Genomic DNA, 22,566 nt, shown 5'->3' on the forward strand with positions numbered 1-22,566 from the left:
AAAAGAGCTAAAGTTCTCACCAAATGGTGAGGTTTAATAATATTTCTGAAGGTTGGTTTTCTAAGAGAGAAATATTACACAGCGCAGCCTTACATATTCACTGTATATCAGTGTTCAGATCACAAAAGTCATCTGTGGAATAGACAATCGCCTATAGATATTTAAGCAATGCCTATGAAGTTGTGAGACCCTTCCCAGAAACTCCGTTCCACACTAAGACAGGTGTTTTTTTCCAGTAAAGAATGGCAATTTTATTTTAAAAAGTGTGAGATGTCGGGCAGTCACAAAATAAAATCTACTGCATGCCATGCACAAAAATTAGCACCTTTTTCTGGCTCGTCTCAATAAATTTGGCTAAAACTTTCTCTCCCACACCCAAATTTCTTACTTTTTAAAAATGGCTAGTGTGAAAAAAAAGTAGCAAATTTTACTACAAATTTGTTGCTCAACATAATTTATGACCCTTTAGGCACAATTTACATCAAATACTGGCATAAACTTCTTTGGGAATGTGGGCCAGTGTTAGGGAAAACAAGATCGTACAAGTAAGCGTTTTCATATTCTATTTTTGCGGAGATAAAGGGCGTCTGGTGCTCAGATGAAATATGTAAAATTAAACGTACCACAAACTGTATCAAAACTGCATCCAACCTGACTGTCTGAATGCATGCTGGCAATGACATTTTTACAGCCAGCTATACTCTTCTACAGATATCTGCCCACCCCGAGACTCAAGGATAAGGTGCATTGAGGTCAATAAAATATATACTATGTTGTTCCCATTTTTCCCTATAAGGAATGGACAATCTTCTAACCTGTACTGTAGGTGCATTACCAGTCTAGTAAAAGGTATCCTAATTGCTTTGCCTTTGATCAACATCTATGGCTGGAGTTACACCTACAGATGCTGCTGAAAACCAACTTACCAGCCCCTCCCCCTAATAAACATGTTTTCCTAGACTGGCTGTGCGTGCATGATCTTGGGTTAGGGGATAAATGGCTGGCAGGCGCCACTGGTGCTGCTTATGGGTCCCAACATGCCTGATCTTAGGGTACAATTGGTGTGTCCAGTATACTTTAGACTGTGGCATGATGGGAGTTCCAGTGCAGCTGGAGAGCAGTGCTGTAAATGAAGAGCAGTGTGAATTATGACACAGAACAGCATTCACATTCAGCGGGCGACAAACTGCGCTTAATGTTCCAGGTTTTAGCTAATTGCACAGCATTATGTCAGTTTTGCTGACCTCACTCTTACCACACAGTCTCCCTGCCCGACCGTCTATATATAAACCCAGCTCTGCCAACCAGACATAGCATCTTCCCACTAATTTCCCCAGAGATGTATACAGTGCTGTAATTCAGTCATTTAGAGCTGCTATGCAGACACACACACCGAATGTATTTCATCACTGGACTTGGCCGGATTCTCCAGTCTTAGCCTTTACTAAAATACTGAAACTGCTTTAAATTATGGGCTCCCAGGGAAGGGGGACCAGCTGCTTGTCATATAACACCTATATAAAACCTAAATGCAACACCAACATAGTTTTGGTTAAGTCCATATAATGTATTACACAGTTCCACTGTTTTAAAGCACGGTGAAGACTTCCTGTCCAGCGCTCCTGCACTCTCGCCTCAGACAGAGCAGTCTTTAAGGCAGGCGTTGAGTGCCGACTCTCTCAAGGGGAAAGCTTAAAGTTGGCCTGGGCTCAAACAGAAGCCGCCATGTTGTTGCTGCTTAAACCTAGGACTTGTCCCACTGGTAAATCCTCTAAAGTCTTAACGTCTGAGTGTACCACACCATAAGAGGAGATCAAAGCTCTTTATCCGGGACCATCTCATGTAGACAGTTCCTCCTCCATCAAGTATCACACATAGGATTTAAACAGAATGAAAAATCCTGGTGGAATTACTTCCATGTGTGGTGAAATCTAGTGGAAAATTCCCAAAACAGTAAAAAAGAGCAAGTATTTGGATGATTATAAATAATAGCCGCATCTCATATAGACAGCCAGATAGTCAGATATACAGATCTATAGATAGACAGACAGACAGACAGACAGACAGACAGACAGACAGACAGACAGACAGACAGACAGACAGATAGATAGATAGATAGATAGATAGATAGATAGATAGATAGATAGATAGATCTTTGTGATAAATATAATATGGGTATATATGACAAATACAGACAGATGTATAAGACAGATACTCATTTTCATAACTATGTATGAATATATGTATAGAAGACATAGAAGTAACTATAACAGGTAGATCGGAGAGATACAGACAGATGTAGAAGATAGATGGACGGAGAGATAATTCGATAGGCAGATATAGATATGCAATTGAAGACTATTTTGGATAGCTATAAAGGCAGGTAGATAGATAAACAGATATTCTCTTTTCTGGATGGCAGAATAAGTTAGACGAGGATAGGCAATAAATAATAGAATACTTTTAGGTGGTCTGTGTCCATGGGAAGGGACTGAGGCAACCTCTTATCCATCTTAATGGCAAATATATTGATTGTCACCATTGAAAACCTGAGACTCTTCATTTTTGTACAGCATAGTGCACTTCCCAGCAGTCCTTGATCACAATGTACTGCTGCTGAACTGGCAAATCAATGATAACCCAAGAGCAGGGAGTTATGAAATTTGGATAAAGTTACCTCTCCTTGTCATTGCACAAGATTATTATATTATGCAATGGTGTTCCCCTTGTAACTGGCCACTTAAGACCCTTTAGGGGCTGTTTGGGATTTGCTGTGCAATTGGAGCATCGCTCCCTTATGTATTAAGTATTTATGGATTTGTTGGCTTCCTCTAAATATCCATCTAAATGAATGCAATACTGAGACTGGAAAAGAACCCAACCACACCCAGGACAGCAAATAACGCCACAGGGACTCTGGCCCGTCCACACTGAAACCTCAGGACACATAAGACAAGTTTCCCCCCTGGAAAAATCTGAGTCAATCCAACATCTTGGCTAATAAAGACTTTCCTCTGAATGGTGGGGCTGTCCATCAGGTAGCACAGGTGCCAGTAGCAGGGCTCCATCCATCTCCCTATATAAACTGTGCACAGTCTTACATAATATTTCTTTTATGTGCATTCTGCCGTGTGCAGATTTATACATAAACTGTTTTCCTCTAAAAGATAGCAATGACCTACAAACATAATAGACAAAACCTAGGGAACAAAAAATAACCAAGGTAACAAAATATTCAATGCCAACTTCAAAGTGCGGACCTGACCTTAGAAAACATACACTACTCCATATTAGCCATATATCTAGAATGTTCCGTCAATCCGTGCTATATAAAACACAGAGAACCTAAATGAATTGCAACACTGTGCCATAGATTCTAGACGTAGCAGATGCAATTATTTCCACCACTCCAATAAAAAAGCGGTAATGAAATAGACTGGTAACCGATGCAGATGAACCATGCACCTCTTCACCCTGTTCTTTTTACATAAGAGCAGGTGCAGGTTGAACTACGGCCAAGGAACAAACAATTACTTTGAGTGCAGCTGCGCCTCGGGGTCCTACTTAAAAGGTCTCAGACAGGACCAAGATGTTTCTAACTTCTACATAACTCCGCTCCAGATCTTTTGGCAGGAGATCGTCCTTCTGTACACAGCAATTACCTTTTATCAGTTTTCCAGCGTACAAAACCACAGCCTCTCTCTCTAGCACGTGCCAAGCTACTTGTTCAGAAACTGTATCTTCCCCTCAGATTAAAGGACTCCTTATCAGTTACAGCACCGAGGATTTTCTAACAATTCCAGGTTCTAAGCACAACCTGGAGCACACACATATATACATATGTGATGCGTCCAAGGAATGACCTCTTGTATTAAGCGTTCTAGGCAAATGTATGTATTCCAAAAATGGCGTACAATCTTATTTTGCTAAAGACTGAACAAAAAAATGTTGATATATTCTTAAAACCTATTAAAAGACATGGGGTATGGAAAATTCCACTCTAGTATCATATGCTTCTAAATTAAGTAACTTACACCCCCCTGGTTCTATACACGCCTCTACACTCCTGGTACTACACACACCCTCACAGTAGCTTGGGTCAGAAATAAAAGGGAAAGAAAAAGTTAATTTCTAAAGCATAAACTGTCTTTTAGACAACAAGATCTAGTGGAAGGACAAATAAAGGGTAGTTCCATCCCAATTTGACAACTTTTATGTGTCCCAAATTGAAAATGGACCACAGTGCTCAGTGAATATTTGAGTTCCCCTTTAAGTCTGAACAAGTCATTGCTGTCCCACTGATCTTGAACTTTGCTAGATATTTCAACTTCAGTCGGCGGGCAGAAGTCTTAATATATGTATCTTGAGGAATAATCCAATCCTACAGTGTAAAGTCACTTACCCCATCCATTGGGTAAAGGTCCAAGTGGGTCATTGTCTGGAGCGGTGGCTGGAGACTGCAAACAAAGAGACAGCAAAGTAGAGAGTGAGGAAAAGCAGACAGGTAACTGAGCAGGTCACTGTTAGTGACAGAAGAGTGCAGAACAGGAGTCAGCAGGATGATCAACCTATAAGCAGGAGATGCCATGTGCTCTGCAGACGTCCCCAGCTGGACTCCCGTCCGACTTGCTCTCAAACCAGAGGGGAAAATATTGCAGGCCTTTCAAATGAAATCATTCCCACAAGCCACCAGTAAACGCCCAGCTCTTCCCGGCTTTTGGGCTCAGATCCTGGCCCCCCTTCCAAGCAGAGCCCCTCTCACCTCCTCCCCTCCCAACCAAGTCCGTCCCTTGGCAGAGCGGTGTTTAAGAGTAGCCCAAACTGAAGAAATATTCAGCAACTTATAGGCACAGGCTGCTCCCCCCTTCCCCTAGATCCTGGCTTACAATGCACCTTTCTTTTTCTGCAGTGAGGGGATGCTTAGAGAGAAGGAGGAGGTGTGTAAGGGGGGTGTGAAATTGCTGGGAGGTGCAGTGGGGGCGTGCGGATTGCTAATGTTTATATAACTCCCCCTCTGACCAGCTCAGAAGTCCCCAGGGAATCAGGACTAGGCTCCACTGTGGGGAGTTTTGTATCAACCTCCTGAAAGGATCCCCCAGAAATATAAGAACAGTTGTGAAAACACATGTAATGTCTATTTGTGTATTCTTATTCTTATGAAACAGGGAATTGTTACACTATTCTATAGCCTGGGGGAAAAAGTCACTTTATGCAAGGCTGTATGGTGTATGTATTTCCAACACGTGTCACATGCAGATGATCTCTATCCAGCAATCGAATGGAAAAAAAATCTATATTTATATATCTAACATGCACACACACTACCAGATATATACATATATATATATATATATATATATATATATATATATATATATATATATATCATAATGATACATTTTATTTACATGGCACTAACATATGTACATACATACATAATTTGTATGTTTTGCTTATTTTAATGTCAGAGTATTTAATGTTATGAGGCTTGCTCTAGTTTATATTATATATTAGAAACATACCTGGAACATGTATGGTTTTTACTGTGGATATACCCCTGCATACAATGCTAGATAAAGCAATACAGATTTAAAGAGGACCTGTCATGTTTCCTAACCCCTTTAGTTTTATACACCTATAGATGGCTGCCACATTGCAAAATCCCCATTGTTGTTATTTTTTCACTAGCACCTCTGTTCTAGAGGTATACTACTGATGCACTACTACTGAAGATTATCAAATGTACAGTCTCCACTAAATGTTGGGCAGAAGGCTCCACCCACTTGACAGTACACTTGAATAAGTAGCCAATAGTAATACTTCTGAAACAGAGATGGTTATAGAGCAAAAAATAAATAAAAAATTTGAAGACCCAGCACAGGAAATGAGGGCATCATGAAAGATCCACTTAAAGGAGTTATCCACTTTTTGTGAAATATTTATAAATAAATAATACAATGTACAATACTAGGGCTAGGAATATAAAATGGATATCTATCTGCAGAATAAAAAGATGAATGCGCTGCACTGAATGTAATTCTGCATTATCAGGATGCTATACCTTTTTTGTCCAGCAGGAGTACTCTAGAGAGCATAAGCAGATACATGAAAAATGACCTGCCACCATTCTTAACATGTCTATGTTATGGCCCCAGATAGCAAAGTGCAGCTAAAAAAAAACGGTGCGAAACTTATTACATTTTTTGTGCATTCTTTTTCATTGAGTTTTTGCAGTGTGTTTTCATTCCCCGATTAAATCTACAGAGAAAACATCTGCAAATGCATAGCTAAAATTAATATGTTGCTTTTTTCTGCAGTGTGTGGCTGAGGTTAAAGGTGTTGTGGCATTATGGACACGTATCCACTATCCACAGTACATGGGATAACTGTCCAAACACTCGGGTCCCGATGACCAGGTCCCCCAGAGATCTCATTAATTTTGCTGGTCCTGTAAAACGAAGTGTCTTTTTCCGATGCGTTACCACAGTAGATGTAAGTGCTGCCTTGAAGTATCTTTTCTTAGGACACTGGGACAGATAAACTAAAACGGTCTAACGGACTTAATCTACGCCAGATTAATACATCTAAGGCGGCTTGAAATCTGACGCACCTTTAGACTGTTTGGTCTAACTTTACGCTGCTTATTAGTTGGTTTACTTTACCAAAAAAAAATATGGCGCATAAATTTGACACATTCTATCCAAATTTCATACGAGGTACACAAACTGTTGTGTGTCTAAAACACATATAAAATGCGGTGCAAGGTACGTAGACCTGTTTTTGGAACATATTACTTCTGAATACTGGTGCATATCAGTTTATCTGCCCCTATATATTGTACTCTTATAAACTGACTGCTGGATATGTGTTCATACACAGACTAGCACGGTCAGCACTAACTGGACAGTGCAGTGCATATAAAGGGGAAAAGTAACACCCAGTTGGCAATTCACTTGTACAGTTCTAGTAGAATGTGGGTATCTCCATAAGGTACGTATTTGTAGCAGAATAGCTGCTGTGTACAAGTTGACCTGTAGTATCAGAGTTCATGTAACAATTTATGATGCAGATTTCCAGTACAGCTTTTGTAATGTAAAGCAATGACACACCTGTGTCAATTATCCTTTGGATACCTACTGCAAAAATATACCCATTTGAGGTCTTTTTACCATGGTGGTACTTCCTTTGCATATTGTCAAAATGGAAAATCAGCACATTCTATGTGTGTGCCCTAATAGAGCAACAGCACAATGCAGAGATAAGCTAGTTCTTACATACTATGCATGAGTTTATTGTATGCACCAGGAAACCCTACGGTACATACATTAAATCAATGAATGGACATATAGAGATCCATGTAAAGAAAAAAAAAATAATACTTGAGTATATTTATTTATTGGATGCCTCTGTATGTAATAACATTATCTTCAGGACTCTTCTATAGACTGAAAAATAGAATCCCATGTGGATTATACAGAGCAGAGGCTGATATACGCTCATATACTATAAGCCTACAGTTCCATTTAAAGGGGTTGTCCCATCACAAGGATCCTATCTATACTGCTTGTTAATGTGGATGTAAGACTTTTCCTAAATACACTGCTTCAGCAAAACTGCTTTGTTTGTCCACTATCTTACTTTATTCAATTCTTTGTGGCCACAGCCCTGACTTAGCTGCTCATGAGTCAAGTGATGTATCTGCTGCTCTCAGGGGGGAGGGAGGAGGGGCTCAGTGCACGGGAGCGAGCATGTGTTTCTAGCTATTCCTGTGTCTACACCAAGTGACCTAGCTTCCTGCTATCAGATAGCGGAGAGGAGCTGCTTTCATTTCTGAACTCGTCTTCTGTTCTCCCAGTTATCAGGCTAGCTAATTCAATTGTGTTCATTATGGCAGAGACAAGCAGTGTCTGTATGTAACACAGAATGGAGTTGCTCCTGCCTGTACTTCATAGTCCAATATTGTGCATATAGTGTTGTTTGAGGACCTTTAATGACATCACAGGCCCTTCAGCCACCCCATAGGATCACGCTATGTGGTGGGCGGAGGTACACGCTAATTTGGGAGCTAAACTGAAGTTTGCATATGAAACCCCGCCCACCAAATGACGCAAGAAACCAGGAAGAAAGAAGATTTTACAGCAGTGAAGACTGGTGAGTATGCGACGTGGGAATACCCCTTTAAGATATATTCTGTGAACCTAAAAATGGTATAGTGTGATATGTAGATAAGACTACTGAAAACACCACAATGGTTTAGAGACAGTATTTGGAAAGTAGTTGAGTTCTTTATAATGAGCAAAATAATGTAACAGTTGTGACTCTGCACTGGGTTAACCGCCAGTGGCTAACCCGATGTGAAGTACAGTAGTAGGAAAGTGAATGGGAATTAAAAGGGATGTGTGGTTAAGGACACTTGTCCTCTATCCTTTAGATGGGGAATAAGTGTCATATTGCTGGGGGGATTTGACTAACAGATCCCCAGAAATCAGGAGATTGAAAGTCCCCCTAAAGCTTCCTTGTGAATGGAACACCAGTAGGCTTGCGTGACCAGTGCTCCATCACTACTATGGGGCTGCCATAGCAGTAAATAGAGCACTGGTCACACAAGCACAGTAGTGCTTCATTCATAGTGACTCTTTAGGGGGACTTTCGATTCCCTGTTCTTCTGATTGCTGGGGGACCCGGCGGTCAGACGCCCCAGGATAAGTGTCCTTAAGGGAGAAGTGTCATTAATGGCACAACCCTTTAAACAAATCTCATTCACAGAGTGAGGTAAAAGACACAGTACAATGTGTTTTGGAACCCACAGCATGTCAATTACGATGAAATGTCTAAAAAGCATAAACCAGCAACACAGGTAGCTCAGGCTCACATAAATGTAACACCTTTTTCGCTATGAAATCTTGAGCCCCAGTTACTAAGAAATTAATTTCACAAATGAGAAGTCTGGAGCACCAAGGGCGGCTCCATTGCTCCAAACTGCTACACCCCAATCTGACGTAATACACCAACATGAACACAAAGAAAACAGGTCCAAGTGGGATTTTAGATCATCTACCTGGCCCTAATACTCAGAGAAGGGAGGAGGAAGGAAGGTGTATTAGAGAAGTGTGGGGCATAGCAGTTTAGACCAACAGAACTGCCCTCGGTGCTCCAGTTTGCTCATATGCATATTGTGAAATATTATGAATATCTCAGCCATAGAGGCAACAATTTTCATGGGTAAGAAGATGTTATATTCAGGTGAGACTAGACTATCTGTTTCTGGTTTAATATGTTTCACCCTTGAGACAGACTCTTTTTAAGACTCTACACACTGGTCTGCTACTTCCATTGCTTCCTTTACTTACCTGGTATAGATAGCGTTGGCTCAGCTGTTGCATTGCTCCTTGTAGCTGATTCCTCTGAGTCTGCCACTGTTCATAATTGCGGACATATTCCGCAGTAGGTCTCTGCCATGTGGTTGTACGAGTGTTGTGGTCTACATAGTAGTATCGCCCTCGATTATCCACCCTCTTTTCCCATCTAAAAAGAGATAGTTGTCAAAGTATAATACAATGTAGTCTACACCACAAGATAAATGTAGCACTGCTAAGAGCCAAACAATGTCCTAATATAGCTAGGTCTTACCCAGGAGGCAGAGGTCTCTCCCAAGTGGTGGTCTTTGTGTTATGGTCCACATAATATACACGGCCATTGCTCAATTGTCTCTGTTCCCACCTATATCACAGACAAACATTTTTACAGTGTGATTAGAGCAAGATATGGGGATAGAAACTTTGACAGCCCAGCAGTCACATATCCAATACTAGAATTGAACCTGTCAAGGCGACAGGATCTAGCCAGAAATTTTAGGATATAACAGAACTAAGCTGGCCCCGGCCATAACATATTATTAAAAGAAAAAAAAATGTACATAATTTATGGCCAATAGTCAGAGAAAGATCAAAACCCATCATGCACCCCAAGGTATACTGCTGTGCTATATGTAGGAATGCTGGTACTTGTAACAATTTCTTAATGATTTCTTGCTATATAAAAATTTGGCCAATTTTTCACATTATATCTCAGAGTCTGGGCCACCTACAAAATAAAACCTTGTATAAACAACGGCAGGAATATTGCCAAAATGAGTGTAACCTGGTGAGCATCTGCGACTGTGGCAGTGACTAGAAATGCCGTCATACCCATGCCTGTATCACATCCAGTAAAACTGGCACAGACATCTGAGCCACTCCATCTTCCGACCCTACAGACTGCAAGCTCTTTGTCTACTGGGCAACCACTTTAAGGCCTGATTAATGTACCATTCTGACTATACAGTTGCCATGGCAGGTCCCGCATCAATATGTTGCTTTGAAGTGGAAAAATTGAAAGAGTCAGGGCATATAAACATATGGTACATACAGTGGGCTGCAGGCTGGGCTCTTGCACACATAGATACTCTCTAGAAGCTGATGGGGCTGTGCTGTCGTGTGGGCACAGCAGCTCTGCCCAGTTTCTGTATAGTCAGGGCACAAGGCTTCAATTACACTGCCAAGGAGCCTCTCTTAACTGCAGGAGGAAACCGCTGCCTCTGCGCCAGAGCGACAGACAGAGTGTCTTTGTGTGAGACAGAAAAGTGAATGGCAGCCAAGTGAGCAGAAGAAAGAAAAACTTTGCACACATTGCACTCATAATATGCCGCTCACTGCCTCTATAATGCCCGCAAAGCTCAGATTGCAGCATAGAACACACAATCGACAACATACATCGCTCACAATAAAAGTAAGACGTATGCAGGAACACAGACAATAAAATGGCTGCTCAAGAGCTAATGTTTGCATTTCCATTCCACCTAGTCTTTCCATCTGTGTGTTCCACATTACCCGTCCACCTTCTGCCTGGCCCATCTCACACGTCTGTGTCTGTGTTCTAGGATTTTTGGCCAAGAACATTCATAGGGGCTGACACAATATTATTTACCTATGCTGCACTTGGAGCTGTGCAGATGTGACCATGCTGCTTAAAGATGCAACCACCTCCAAATCATTAGGCTATTTCAGTCTATTGGCTTCAAATTGTCCGCTCTGTTTTATAAGATTGGTTTAAATCATTAGGACGCAAATGTGCAGATATATTTAGAGGGGGACTCTCATTTAGAATGGCACACCCTCCATCCTGGCAGTGGTTCTTGCCAACATATAACTATACAAGTAAAAGTAGGCTTGGTTGTAATTTCCCCATCGCCAACCCTTGTGAAGAAAGGCATAACAAACTTGTTTTTATTCTGTCATAACATTGGCGAATGAAAACCCAGTACACAGACACAACATCCATTGGAAAGCTACCAATCTGAACCCCCTGACCCTCATCCAAAATAATTTGTGAGGTGTGCCCTAAGACACTTAGGCCCATAGGCCTTCATAATAATCTTCATCTAGCTGTCTTAGTGTTGTGCAGGACAGAACTACCTCAACACCTGGGTGAAGGAGGGTTAATGGAATAGGTATTGGTTTGTACCCAGCTTTCCCAAAAATAGTTAAATAAAAAGCTTCATAATTGGATAAATGTAAATAACACAATTATCTTTCTCTTACGAGAGAAATCTTCTAGAAAGTGCCCTAAACAATCTCTTTAATGTCCAAATGTTTAATTTTTTTTCTTTTTTTTTTTGCAATTTCCATGCACGATTTAAAATTTAAAAAAAGTTTATTTACGTCAGAATTGTTTTATTTGTTATAGTTGAGTCATATTAAACTAGTGTAAATTACATCTGCCCTTGTAACATCCTATGCTCTGGGTAAAGGGGCCGACCCTCGGCTCCAACTCACATAAAGGGGGTTTTCACTGTTGATGCAGAAGTTTTCCAGGAGTTTCGGGCAGGAAGAGCGGTGTGTGGAGAACAGAGCCCCTTACACAGAGCACATAAAGAGCCTGTGAGCGCACAGCCCTAATTACCTGTGACTGACACTGCTCCCAGCCTCTGACCTCACTGACCAAACAAACACGCGCTCCTGAGACGCTAATTAACCCTTCGCTGCACAAAAGACAGCGCCGCAGGTTAACGCCCTTGTCACACAAACATTGACGGTACAAAGACCCACTGAGCAGCAAGATTCTGCAACACCCCATCAAAATAATGCCAACTGGGAGTGGTCAGGAGAAGAAATGGGTATAAGTGGCCAATATGCTGCCCTAAAACTATTGTGGAACTGCAAGCCCCAGCAAAGAGCTAAAATATACTGCGGTTTCAAGTAGTAAATAATAAAAGGAGACTCCAAATTAATAGTGTGGAACTTCCTCTTATCACAGTACTATAACACATACTGTACTATAAAGCATTACTAGTAGTATCAGTAGGAGGACTGTGTGACGACCTGGCAAACACTGAGTATGTGATGTCATTTAGAGGGCTCTGTCTGGTGGGATACATACAGTTCCATATATGTTTCTAGTCCAAGCACAAACAAACGGTACTTGCCAGCAGTGCCCAGTCACCTTGTGCTTTATTAGTTAGCTTTAGAAGAACATTACCTGTTAATAATCCTATGCAATTCAATATTTAAAGCATTGTCCCATCAAGACAACCCATATGTTGTAATAGAACATACAGACATCAGATGCTCTACTGTAGGGAAAAATATACCGTAGTTTCAGTGGTAACCTAGTAAATATGGCAGCCACTGTGTTTATCAACTCCGGCAGTGGTTCCAGCATTAAAAGGGTTGCGTACATTGAACCTGCACAACACGTCACTGTGCTGTGATGATCAGAGGTCATAATGCAGTATTCCAGTGACTAGCAGAGCTGTAAAAGTAAAGTAAGGATGGTCTAAGGTCATTTTGTGGGTCAGCAAACCTCATAAAACAATAACTTATCCATACAGTGTGAACTGTCATCTTGTGCGCTTAGGATGCCAGCTAAATCAGGGTATTCCATGAATGCATTTAAGGGGCACTAACAGGGTACTGGTAATATATAGTATGTCACAGTGCTTATTTTTTTAAAAATTCATTTATGGGTCTTCTACAAAGCCCAACCTGAAAAACAAGCACAGCTCTGTACTGTGACAAGTGTTATACTGGTCATCAAAATCTGAAGATTTTCATGTGAACTAGTAGTAGAGACATGGAAGTTTGCGCAATCTGAGTATAATCCACACATGCTGAAAGTGTCCTATGGGTATGAACCACAGCCATGTAAATAATGGTAAAGGGTAAATGTAAAGTTTTAAAGAAGTATTGATGTTATATGAACCATAAAACAGTGCCATGCAGAAGGGTAAGGATGTATAGGAACTAAGATCAAAGCTCCCCTCATCTCCAGCGAGATGTGTGTGTGTGACTGGACAGGATTGTCCTATGTACACAAACAGGCCGTCTCTGTGTCAGGAGAAAGACGTCTTTCACGCAAATACATAATGAAGCATTCATGGCTGGTTAGACTCCACCAAACCTCTGTGTACTGCAGTCTCCTGTACACATCATGACTGGCAAAACTACTATCCTTACATCCAATTTACTTATCCTTTCTTACCCAGATGGCAAACCATCTGATGATGGGGTGGCAGCACTAGACAGCAACGAGTGGGTCTCAGACGATTCCACATTTGCCCCAGGTGGTAACCCTAGGCCAGGAGAAGGTGTAGAACTGGTGACACTGCTGGTCAAGGTGCTTCCTCCAGAGGTCACAGTGTTTGACCCAGATGTGTGGTCATGATCACCATTCACTATAAAGATAAGCAAAGATGCAGGTTGTTAAAATCATATCGCTAATGAGGTTTTCAGATAAATAAGATTTATATAATAAAACACAAATCTGCAACCCTCTCAATAATTTCTGATTGCTGTCACTGAATGGGAACATTACTTTTTTTTTTAGATATAGAGGCTAAAAAAGAAACCTACATAAACATTCCTAACTACTAAAGGCCTGTAAGTAGAGATGAGCGAACACTGTTCGGATCAGCCGATCCGAACAGCACGCTCCCATAGAAATGAATGGAAGCACGCAGACTTTGCTGACGGCCGGTCACTTAACCCCCCGCGTGCCGGCCGCTTCCATTCATTTCTATGGGAGCGATCTGTGAGTGTGCTGTTCGGAACGGCTGTTCCGAACAGTGTTCGCTCATCTCTACCTGTAAGTCCTAGTTCTGAAATTACAGCAAAACCTCAATGCACACTAACAACCTTGGTTGAGGACCGTAATACATTTTGCTTCCACAAAAACATTATACCAAATAATTTAGACAAGACATAGATTTGTGTCGGGGATACAATAAAGAGGACATGTCACCTCTGCTGACATTGCTGTTTTAGTAATCACTTTGAGTTGTGGCGTTTGTTCCTCTGTTATTCTTCCTGAATATTTCCAACTACACTGACCACTGGGTTACCAGGGTGTCCCAAACTAGTCCAATTCTGATCGGACAAAATGTGTATGTGCTGGGACACATCCCACAATATATCAATTTATTACTCCTTCCCTTCAACTATACCCTCTCCTATTCCCCGGATGAAGGTGACAGACATGGATTTTTTTTTATTTATTTTTTTTAATAACATGAGCTATGTAATAGTTAGTAATGGCACAACACACAGTTCCAATTAACAATACCCTACAAATATTATTTAACGAAAATCCAGACATGTCAGGAGAGAAAACAGTCCTTTTTAGTTCCTCCATTTTGTAGTCACCTATTCTCAAACTCACCAATCACAGTGACGTCATCTGTGTTAGTCTGGCTTTTAACTGGTTGCCGGGAACCATTCTCTGTAGTTGGAGGATGAGAACTGTAATCCCTATGTTAGAAAATATAATAAAACAAAGATGCTTTAACACTGTCAGAACATAACGTTACATTGAAAATAGGCCCAAAGGCACAAGATGTTTTAACCTATTCCTTATTAGATAAAAATATGAGTTACAGTCTATATTATAGTCCAAGCTGCATTTACCATTCTTCTTCTGATTTAATGTCTGACACAGCTTGTTCTGCAGATCTGCATTCTGGGATGTGTATACTTTACACCAGGTACGGGACTGTGAAAGGGATGAGCTGCAATATCAGACACAGTCCACCGACAAGAGAGGCGCTATTCGTGGAAAAAAGTAATCGGTCCTTTTTTCAGACCCATGAATGAACACCTTGCCAGTCAGTCTGACCATTCATTTCAAATAATCCTGTAACTCACCACTTGTGTCAAACAACATGATAAGGCCATATATAAATGGCCATATATAACCACACAGCGCTGATATATTTCAGCTGGAGTCTCCAGAATATGCAATACTTTGATTCTTTAAGTTTTCAAGGGGGACTGTCCTAAAATATTCAGGACTAAACAAGGGCACTAGGAGTATACTCGGGAGTTGACTCACTTGTTATGATTGAGGCCTGGCTCTTGTGTGAATTCTCAGCAGGTTTTTAGTAAGTACATGAAAGGAACAATGACCCCATCAGTAGCACCTCATAGATACAATCCTATGAGACATTCTACAGGGTAGTGTGAAATAAAGGAGAGGACAACACAAGAGCCTGATCCACATCTCCTGGAGACAAAGAGCATGCTACAGCGAGCAGACAAAAAATAAAATAGATCAAATTACTGAAGGTGCAATGGAAAAAGTGATGGCACTTTATAAATTAAATCTAAATATCTGCTCTGCCCAAGAAAAGAAACCAATGCCATGCTCACTAGGAAAAAATGAGAAAGCTGGGTTTCCAGTATGTTACGTAAAGGCTATTCATTCTATGAAAAAAACACACTATTTGCCTTATAGTAGTAAAGTGTAGTACAGTATTAGGCCGCTTTCAGATGTCCATAATGCAGACACATTATAGCGTAGATATTGGGCTCAGTTCAGACGTATTTCTTAATGATGACCTATACATAGGATAGGTCATCAATATTTCATCAGTTGGCGTCTGGTACCTGGATCCTGTCCATACTTCTTAACAGTGACTAGCTATATAGCAAGGTAACGTATAGAAAGGTATACTAGCCTTGTAAAAGTGCAAAAAAATGATCTTCTCATAAGTGCTGGGCCCATGTGGGCCTATGAACCTGGCATAAGCACTGGGAGCATATACAAACCAGACACCACATGAATGCAACCTTGTGGATACAAGAGAGAGAGGGTCGCTATTATGATCTAAGTTTGGTTTAGTAAAGAGGACTAAAATATTATGACCTTCTGAAACTGGTCTTCAAGTATTCCTATCTCATAATGTAATGACAAATTGTGGGGATATGCCATGATTCATGATTGGTGTGGGTCTGACCTCTTGGACCCCATAATACTGAGAAGAAATCCGTTACCATCTTTTTTACCCTAGCAACTCCTTGGCCACCTTCTGAGCAGGTTCATTTTACCAAATAGGAATACTTCTATCCATTAAGTAACATAGAAGGTTTCTAGACTTCGTATAATCATTCATTGGCTAGTTTAAAGACTTTGGAGCCTAAGGTATTAAAACACCTTATTTAGGATTGTTTGCAGCTAGTACACATATATACTGTACAATTCTGATATACTGGCATACATGAGATCACCCTGGTGCTAGGTTGTTTGAAAGCTTCACTTCCCATCACTGTAGACTAAAAGCAACAATGGTGTCCCCAAACTGTGAGACCATCAGGGCCTGAGGACAAGATGGCTGAGACCAAAAGAGCAACTGTTTGTGCAGAGATTCATTACCAGAGAATGCTGCATGATGCAATAAGTGGCAAACATATGCAACTTGACTATATTACATAATAAAAATACCTTTGCACATAGCAACTAGTGATGTGGTAATGCACACAAGCAGCCTGCAGAGTGATGAAGCATATTAGAACCACTGCAAAGTAACATACTGCCTGAAGAGACTGTAGCATAATGCTACCTCCCAGGAAAGCAGCCACCTTCTCCCAAGGAAAGCAGCTGCCCAGCATCATACAGAATATGGCAACTAGCCTGTAAGATAGTAGAATCATTGACTTCCTTTCAGGCAGGACTTCTCTTTTACAGCATTTCACTGCTGCAGAGAATGCATTACGTGCAAATTGCCTTATAATGCCCATTCCTTACACAGTTTTTTTTTTAGAATTATGTTGCCTTTTTAATATATTTTGTGCATCAACCCCAATCTCAATCTCTTTGCTATCAAGGAGCAGAAACATTTGAAAGGAAATCCAGTGTTGAAAAAGTGAAATGTCTGCTATGTTAATAGGCAAGGAATGAAGAAGTTTCTATGTTTCTGCAGTTTATACAAGGTCTTACAATACAGCCATTCTGATACGGAACTGTATACAATGTATGTAGTGATACATGTAAGTGGGTGTACAAACCTGACTTTGTCTAGAGCAAAGTGACCATTCTCAAATATCATCTCAGAGTCTGCGGCTTCTGTAAGGTAAAATCAGACAAGGTCAGAGAGTAATGGAGATTAATAAGTGCAGTGATTCATTTCCACAGTGCTGTATATGAGATGCCATGTGTTCTGTACTCACCATCCTCAGTAGGTGATCCAGGCTCCGCACAGGGCTTACCCCTGTCAGTGTCCCCACTTCTCTCCAGGCTGCCAGTGTGTTCTGTAGGGGACTGGATGTTCAGCAGCAATGGGGCATTTTTCACTAGAAAATACAAATACATGTCCCTGGGAGTTACCCTAGTTTATACTCCAAAAATGAATCTATGCATATTTACGACAGGGCTACAGCAGATCACCACCAACATCCACAGCATGCAACATATGCATTTATACGGGGCTGACATTATCTAGTGGTACTGCACATTCAAGTAAAGTAAGATCTTCGTATACTTTACCATGGATAACTATAGAAAGCTGCATAGGATCTCCTTCACATTGTGTTATTTATAGGCAATTTATATGCCAAATAGTGCTTTATATGTAACATACAGTTTTATGGCATTTGGTGGTTCTATTTAAGGGCTGGGCGATTATGACCTATATCAAAATCACAAATAATCGCTTAGGGTAAGTTCACACGAGTAACGTGCCACGTGATGTGGCACGTATACGGCGTGTGAGACTTTGCGTGCTGTATACACTCCCATTGCTATCAATGGGTGCCTGGATCGTATACGCCGCGATATTTTGCGGCCGTGATTTTGCGGCCACAAAATCACGGCCGCAAAATAACGCGGCGCATATGATCCAGGCTTCCAATGAAATCAATGGGAGCTTTTATGGCGCACAAAGTCTCACACACCGTATACATGCCACATCACGCGGCACGTTACTCTGTGTGAATGGAACCTAAGACCCTCCTTTTTTGTACATGCCACTGAATTGTGGTTTTGGATATTCACATATCTGCAAACCAGATCACATAGCATACAGACAGAGACGCAAGAAATATATTATTGAAATGACCAACATGAGCAAACTCGCATGGATTAATTTAGCTGAATTTTGTGATTAATTGCCCAGCCCTACGTTATAGAGTATTAAGATCTGCATGTGTTTTTCCTGGCATTTTGCAAGCCCTATAGACTGGGCAAACAATGCCAGTAAAAACTCCATACCCAGAGCATGCTGCATTCCAAATAAAACACCCCCAATGTAAAAAATGACATCAAAATGCCAAAAAGCAAAATAAAAAAATTGTCTTTGTTGCCCACAGTGACCTAGAGTAGTCTGCATTTTAGTTGGGTTTCACTGCAATATGAAAAGTAATGTCACATTCAATAAACATTCTGTTCTTCACCAATATTAAGATCACTGCTTGCTGTTCATGAAAGAACACATACTGAAATCTGGTACAAACAGAATACAGTTTGCTGCAATTGCCTAACAGTCCCCTGTGAACTAAATCTGTCATTCCTGTCTTCAAAGTTTGTTACAATGTTTCAGTGCATGTAAAACGCACTAGACCCTGTTCACATCTGCATCACAATGCAATGCCAGCTTTGTTGTACAATGGATACCCATAATTCCCAACTAAATCTGCATCAAATGTGAAAATAGCATGAAGTCCAGTCTGTTTAGGTGAGAGAACTGACCGGACAGGATACAACAGTAGCAAACCCTCAGCTGTAAGACACAATAGCTTTGTACAGCTTTTCAGCATCTGGATGTATGAATCACAGATTCCATTCACTGACAGCAAAAAGGGATTGTATTATTTTTGATGAATTGAAGTTTAAAGGTTTTTTCTAACCTGCCGAAGTTTTTATTTTATAATTGTTATGCTTTATTAAGGTAAAATGATTCTAAGAGTGGACATACCCTTTAACTTGATGCAGATGGTAACCTTGTTGGAATCAATTATATGACCCAATTAGTGCAAAGCATCAGAAGCAACAACTGTGCCAGCATGCCACCCACTGTAGCACTGTCCTGACCCCAAGACCAATTTATTGAAAAATATATGGGTGATCCGCAGATATTAGCCAAACAAGCAGTCTGTCATTCATGTGACATTACAGAAAGGCGTGTGATCTGTGTAAGTGTGCACAAAGTGAGATTACATACTAAGGGGTTTGCACCGAGCTGTATGTAGACATATAATGACATAGGTGCATAGTGCTTGTATTGTACATGGTTTTGGGGTGTATCACGTGGCTGTGAATGCTTCTTTCTATACGAGTCGCATACATAGAACCCATTGTGTGTTACGCTCCCCTCTGCTAATGACACTAATGACTTGGAGGAAGTTGGTCTGCTCGGAGCAGACTCCCCTGCTTTTACAAGGTGTATCAAATTGGGGGAATTAACCCCCTCCCCCTCGCTCCCTCACACACACCTCTCTGTTTCTGAAGTTAAATAAACACAGGCAGTAGAGAGGGGGGTGCAAGCACAGAGGGGTGTTCTGTGCCCCCTCCCCAGCACACAGCAATGCTCTGTAACCACTATATTGGTGCTGTTTGTAGAGCAGAGCGGACCTCTCACTGCATAGAGAATGAAAGCCAATTACATTTTTAATTGGGAGGAGCCTAACAGCTACTGGGGGAGAACAAAGATTTCCTTTTCATGGCTTAGATTAACCCCTTCATAGTATACAATGTGGGGGTGCTAACATACATCCGATAAGTGACATATTGAGATGCATCAATGACCTAGCAGTCTTACTTGAAGCTGTACATGTGCTGCTGTCCCCCACTTCTGAGACCTCATTCCAACACTGCCCCCTTTTTTCTTCAAATGTCTGGTTCAAAATGTCAACATAAAGGAAATCCCCCAAAAAGCTTGTAAAACATTTTATATCCTAGAAGATTATGTGCACCACCCAAAAATGCAGATGGCAGAGTGCAAATAAGAGCTCCCTGCAGGCTTATAACACTCCACAGAGCAGAACCCCCTGTGTCTGAGGCAAATCCCCCCATCAGTATGAGCCGCCGATCCTCACCATGCCAACTCAAACTCCACTTCTTTGCCGATTTGCTGGGAATAGTAGTTCTACTAGAGCTGGTGGGACTTGTCTTTCCTTAATTTACAGTTTTAGGCTGTATTTCCACGTTCCGGCTTGTGCATTATGTTTTTATGACCCACACCTAGTTGTGGCTTCAAAAGCTGCATACAAAAACATCCACTAAAATCCCTTTAATCCAGCATCCATAGGAAGGCAGAATCAAACATTCTGGATTACTGGACAGAAACAAAAAGGATTACTCTTATTTTATTTAAATGTTTTAGGCCGGGTTCACATCTGTGCATAGGTTTCCATTTGGGGCTCCACTTGGGGACCCCCCGAACAGAAACCTAAGCCGCATAAAATAGCTGTTACCTTAGGAAACCCATGGACTCCATAAACTATAATGGGGTCCATGTGGTTTCCTCACAAAAAATGCGGCTACAAAAGTGCTGCTTCAGGACTTTACTCTCTGCATTTTTCATGCGGAGAGGGGAACGGAATGACCTGAACGCAGATGTGAACTGGATCTTAATCTGTCCTGTTTTATTCTTATTGCTTTATAACATTCTGGGTAATTGGTCAATTCTTCAATGGAAAGCAATCTGACGTCAAAACCCAAATGACAAAAGGCCATATAAAGGACAATGTATCCCATGTATATGTACAACTAGTGACATGGTGTGTCATGTGAAACCACATTTCATCTTATAAATCTGCAGCATGTGTACAAGAGGTCTTCTTACTGGACTAGGTAGTACTTGTATGGGGCCAGATCATTGGGATGCTCATTTATAGCATGGGAACCTTTACTGGGTGTCAAAATACATCTCAAGCGAATAGACCTAGACCATTCCTAGACCTAGACTCAATACCCAAAGGGGACAGTTAAGGGTATTTGGACTCTTCGTAGCTTGCTTAGTTTAGAGACCACAGTCCATACCATGTATTTCATTGTTCTAATCCTAATGAACTCCATGTTGCTTTTACCTCCTACAGTTTTCTGATCTATGAGACTATCAAGAAATCCAACAATAAAATATTTGCACCAGTGCCAGAAAGTTACAGTTCAGCCAGTGGTTAATGAATTACTAGTGAAAATCTTTCAGCTGTTGAAGCCAGAAGAGAATGAAAAAGTGTGACACAAAACCTGCGCACTCCCTGCGGAGATGTCATTATCACCTCTGGCACGCCACCCTAAGCGACTAGAACCCCCTCCCTCCATCCCAGATCAAGCTGAGGAATGTTACATGAGCCTGTGAACGTTGTGTGTCCCTGGCTGACTCACTGCAGTAACCTCAGGCTACCTGGAGAGGGCTAACACAAGCCACTATTGTGTGACTGACTGTGCAGGGAAGAGGTTCTAGTGCCATACAATATCCAGCTTCATAATGAACAAAACGTGCAGTGTGTAAGTGAATGCTTAAACCTGGATATTCATCCATGAACAGGCTCCTGTGTGCCAGCGCGTAACCCCAATATGTGTCATCTCCTTCTACTATTACAAGCTCTCTGTGTCCTAACACAACAAGGTACAATGGACATGTATTTCAGATTACAAACCCTTTCCATACATCATATATCCTCCCCTTGCATTTACTGGTCCGCCATCTCAGTAGGTTGTTGAACTCAGAATAAGCAATGAAAGCAGCAGGCAGCTAAATTGCACTGTATATTCACTGAAGGTTTATTACTGAAGCAAGTGGCGTAACTAAAGTCTTGTGGGCCCCGATGCAATCTTTTGTCCGGGGCCCCCTACCTCATCCATACAGCGAATTCTTGATAGTGATGGTTACGGGTGCTAAGGAGTTTAATCAACCTTAGGGTATATTCACACAGAGTTTTTTGAGGGCGGATTTTGATGCGGAATCCGCCTCAAAATCTGCCTGCAAAAATGTCTTCCATTCATTTCAATGGGAGTCACTCACTTTTTCTCCCGCTAGCGATTTTTTTCAGCTAGAAGGAAAAAGAAGCGACATGCCTTATCTTCCCGCGGCTGAGTCAGACACCCTCCTACTTAGGTACATTCATTCGGGCCTAATCAGAAGCGGGATGCTGTGATGGGAAGTCAATGCAGTACATTGGCATCCAGGGGCGGCTAGCTGCGCGGAAAAGTCACATGGCGGAAAAGGTGTCTGCCGTGTGAACATACCCTTAGTGTGGTTAGGGTAATCTGTGGGTTTCCTTGGATTATGGGCAAGATGGAAGCTGCAATCTCAATACT

The 22,566-nt window shown here is 41.3% G+C and overlaps 2 protein-coding genes across 3 annotated transcripts in view; both read right to left on the minus strand.

The window, feature by feature from the left end:
- NFAT5 (nuclear factor of activated T cells 5) overlaps positions 1 to 22,566 on the minus strand; it is a 380,479-nt gene that overhangs the window by 223,999 nt on the left and 133,914 nt on the right. The window lies entirely within an intron of this gene.
- The window catches only part of WWP2 (WW domain containing E3 ubiquitin protein ligase 2), a 35,505-nt gene that overhangs the window by 9,153 nt on the left and 3,786 nt on the right, over positions 1 to 22,566 (minus strand). Inside the window, exons 3-9 of one of the 2 annotated variants that reach the window (XM_075282009.1) lie at positions 17,478 to 17,600; positions 17,316 to 17,373; positions 14,695 to 14,783; positions 13,519 to 13,711; positions 9,631 to 9,720; positions 9,351 to 9,525; positions 4,403 to 4,457 (exon numbers count right to left, since the gene is read on the minus strand). In XM_075282009.1, the coding sequence (XP_075138110.1) occupies positions 4,403 to 4,457; positions 9,351 to 9,525; positions 9,631 to 9,720; positions 13,519 to 13,711; positions 14,695 to 14,783; positions 17,316 to 17,373; positions 17,478 to 17,600 (783 nt within the window). Of the gene's footprint in view, positions 1 to 4,402; positions 4,458 to 4,762; positions 4,790 to 9,350; positions 9,526 to 9,630; positions 9,721 to 13,518; positions 13,712 to 14,694; positions 14,784 to 17,315; positions 17,374 to 17,477; positions 17,601 to 22,566 lie in introns of those variants that run through there. The other variant, XM_075282010.1, reaches the window with a different exon arrangement.

The sequence above is a fragment of the Leptodactylus fuscus genome, chromosome 7, assembly GCF_031893055.1.
Source record: "Leptodactylus fuscus isolate aLepFus1 chromosome 7, aLepFus1.hap2, whole genome shotgun sequence".
Lineage (NCBI taxonomy): Eukaryota > Metazoa > Chordata > Amphibia > Anura > Leptodactylidae > Leptodactylus > Leptodactylus fuscus.